General features: G+C 46.7%; 1 protein-coding gene across 1 annotated transcript; it reads right to left on the bottom strand.

The window, feature by feature from the left end:
- On the bottom strand, positions 1-951 carry LOC144250339 (olfactory receptor 14I1-like). The gene has a single exon (XM_077792958.1). The coding sequence runs from the start codon at positions 949-951 to the stop codon at positions 1-3; it is 951 nt and encodes a 316-aa protein (XP_077649084.1).
- Between the last annotated feature and the right edge of the window lie 2,972 nt (positions 952-3,923).

Below are 3,923 nucleotides of genomic sequence, written 5' to 3'. Positions count from 1 at the left end.
TTAGCTAAGAAAATCTTTGATTGGGAACTCGGTATGCCTGTTGAACATTCTACGGAGAGCAGCGTTAATCTCCCTGTTTCTCAGACTGTAGAGGATGGGGTTTGTGAAGGGGGGGACCATGGTGTAGAACATGGCTGTCAGCAGATTTTTAAGGGATCCTTCCGTTGCCACAGGCCCTAAGACAGCCACTGACCCAGAAATCACAAACAGGAGGAGAATCGCCAGCTGTGGGACACAGGTGGATAAGGCTTTGCTGCGGGCTTCCGCCAAACAGATCTTGAGCACGGTTGAGAATATGTTGATATATGACATCAAGACAAAGATGACACACACCACCACGAGGCCAGCACTTGCGGCAATGATGACGAACTCAGAAAACTGGACGCCGGGAGATGAGAGCCTCAAAATCTGAGGCATATCACAGAAATACTGGTGGATCAGGTTGGTCTTTGTAAAGGGAAGCCTGAACATGGAGCCCGTGTGGATGGCAGAGTAGATGAGCCCGCAGGCCCTGGAGCCACCCGCGGCCTGAATACACGTGCGCGGCCTGACCACCAGCCCGTAGTGCAGAGGGTGGCAGATGGCAACGTATGGGTCATAGGACATGACCACAAGGAGCGCAAACTCTACAGTGGCAAAAAGTATGTAAAAGAAGATCTGTGCAGCACATTCCTGCAGTGAGATGGTCCGACGGCCTGTCAAGGAATTAACAATGGATTTGGGAACAATCACCGAGATGCTGCCAAGGTCTAAGAGGGACAGATTGCTTATGAAGAAGTACATCGGAGCGTGAAGGCGTGTGTCTGTCACAATAAGAGCAACGGTGATAAGATTCCCCGTCAAGGCTCCCAGATAGATCACCAGGAATAGCAGACCTTGCAAAACCTGGAGCTCCTGGGAGCTGGAGACGCCCACCAGGAGGAAGTAGGTGAAGGAGGTGACGTTGTCCATGGCTGCTAGTGAGCTGTCCCCAGAGCCACAGTCCAAGGAGAGGATGCCACAGCCGAAGACACACAACCTAGGTGGGTGGAGTAAGACATTGAGGTCAGGTGAATGCTCTATTTCTGCCTGGATTTTCTTCCCCGAATCTACTGATACCCTACTCTTTCTAATCCTCCTAGGATGAGAGTACCAAGCACATGAAGTATTCAAAATGAAACCCAGTCCCATGCCCCTTCCACTTGTTGATACATCTACTCTGTGGTGTAGAACGGCTTTCTAACCCTCACCCTGAGGCGGGGCATGATTAGGATCCCCCTTCCCTCCATCTGAGGGGTTATATCTCAGAAATTCTCAAAAGCTGCTGGGTCACCCTCTGCCTTGAGCATGCCCTGAACCCCTGAGCGGTGGCTGGCTGCTCTGGAAAGCAGTTCCATAGCCAGCTCAGCGGGTGGATCTGAGCTTCCCCTGGAGGTGAGTGGATCTGAGGGAGACCAGGTGGATACTGACTGCCCCGTAGGTCGCAGCTGCAAACCACACTCTGTTCTCAGTGTCCTTCACCAGGTGACACCCTAGCAGGGGCCAGTAGAAGTCTTGTCATGCTCTTGGTTCTTCAGATTGTCTGCTGTCTCTTTGGTCCAGGTGAATGCTCACATTTGCCCATGCTAACCTCACCTCACATTCTACCCTTCAAGGTGCACCTACATGGCCTCATGACTACTGCGCAGTACAGAAAGTTCAGGGTGCCCACTCTCCTGCATGTGTGCAGTGATACTTGGAAATTACTTGGTTCACAGTTTTAAAATAAGGGCAATAGAATACACCGGGTTGCTAATTCCCCACCACTGTTAACACTTGAACACAACAGGATATATAAATGACCTGCATTATCCTGTTAATGCCTCATAAATCCAGCCTTTATAAAAATCATTCATCATAATAGCACACTAGGTACCTCAGAATAATATCTTTTTTTTGCCATTTTAAACACTACTTTTGCTTGTATGACTAGACCTCCATGAAATGGCATCATAACTTTCTTCTGCATGTAGATTTCCTGGTTGACCTTCTGAATCAAGCTCAGGAAACTTTTCCTTCATGGGACCTGCTGCTCTGTTCCAAGGGAATTTTTCAATCACTTTGGCTTAGGCCCCTTGGCCTGGACAGTGCACATACAAGGCCTTCAGGGAGCATTCTAAGAACTTGTTGCCTCTGCCAGGCACAGTGGTGCATGCCTGTAATGCTAGTGGCTCGGAGGGTGAGGCAGGAGGATGGCAAGTTCAAGGTCAGCCTTAGCAACTAAAAGAGGCCCTAGCACCCCTGAGTTCAATCTCTGATACAAAGAGAGAGAGAGAAAGAGAGAGAGAGAGAGAGAGAGAGAGAGAGAGAGAGAGAGAGAGAACTAGTTGCCTAAAATAAACACAGAAATCTAAAACTCTATTTTGTGAACTCACACACATCTGTGAAGTGGAAAAATTTAAGTATGCTTTAGATTTTGGAATCTACCAAGCTATTTCTGTCATTTACTTGCCAAGAGAAGTGCACAAATGACAGGCACACGCTTACCTGTGAACCAGGACCACGTAGCTGACTTCCCTTGCAGAAATATTGCTTTTGCATAATTTAAGGAGAGGGATGAGGTCAGGGAGTGAAATATAGAAGCTGCTTCTCAGTGAGACTCATGCGCAGATCCCGAGGACAGCCCTGCTGCTGAATGATGTATAGGGACACCAGGTCTTTAATAAGAACAGCCAGGGTCATGCTTCTGCTGACCTCTGGAGACCTGTCTCAACCTCCAAGGAGGCGGAGTTTCCTCCAGCTACTAACTGGCAAGGATTCCGTGGCCATACCACTGAGAGTCATTAAATTCCTAATATTTTTAGAAACACTTTGTGTGTGACACTTAAAAAAGGGAAGTGCTAAAAATGTTTTGTATATCAAAAGAGATTCAATAAATTTTCCAATTCATGTCTGGCTATAAAATTAATTTATTCTCTTTATTCTTCATGGGTTGTTTCAAAAGCTAAATAAACTTAAAACAGAACACAGAAAGTTCATTAATCGTGAACACACTCAGTTTCCAAATTGCAACCATTCTTTTAGAAATCATAATTGTTGCATGTTGGCATAGGATCAATGAAGAATGCTAGCAATTCTATAAAAGTATGATTAAAATAGTCCTTCCCTTTTGAATTGGGTATAAGTGCAAAGCAATATTTTTCTTATCATTCAGCCAAACCAGCCCAGAATAGCAGAATGAGCAAGGGAAATATACAAGAATTCATGGTATTGTCCTAAGGCAAAAATTAATAAAGATATTTTCAGAAGAAAATAATAGTTTCTCTCTCTTCTACTAATTTTGGTTCTTGGATACAATGCATTTTGCATAAAACTCTCCTGGGGAGTTAACTAGTTACAGGATGGCTTGTTCGTCCAGTCTCATGATGGTGTGGTGTTAAGTTTTGTGCATCTGAGTGTTTGCAAACCTTGCCTAAAATGTCTGGATGTCACATCACATGGCACCCTCCGTCTCCTGTCCTACCCTCTCCTGGGATCTGATGCTTCCAGATTCCACATAGCAGAATCTACAGCTTGGCCTTTCTGTGCCTGGTTTGCCTCGGTCAGCATGGTGTCCTCCAGGGTCACTATGCTGTCGTAACAGATTTCCTGATTTTTGAGGCTGGAGGTTCTCCACTGTGTGTTTACACTTCAGGTCCACGTGTTCATTGGATGGTGGAGGCCGAGGTTCATCTGTACCTTCTCTGTCGTGAACACACTGAGGTGAGCGCGGAGGGCAGACGTCCCCTCCCAGACTGATTTCAGCTCCTTCCGGCTCCCACAGGAGTGGGGTTACTGGACCTTGTGTGCTCCTGGCTGAGGCTTCCTGAGGAACTTCTGTGCTGTTTTCCATTACGACTGTCTTAAGGTGTCTTCTCACCAACAGGACCTTCTTCCACTTGAGGACACCAACAGGCTCCTTCTTC

Source organism: Urocitellus parryii, chromosome 1 (genome assembly GCF_045843805.1).
Source record: "Urocitellus parryii isolate mUroPar1 chromosome 1, mUroPar1.hap1, whole genome shotgun sequence".
NCBI classification, from domain to species: Eukaryota; Metazoa; Chordata; class Mammalia; order Rodentia; family Sciuridae; genus Urocitellus; species Urocitellus parryii.
Note: the sequence above shows the minus strand (reverse complement) of the source record. Positions and strands in the feature narration are given on the sequence as shown.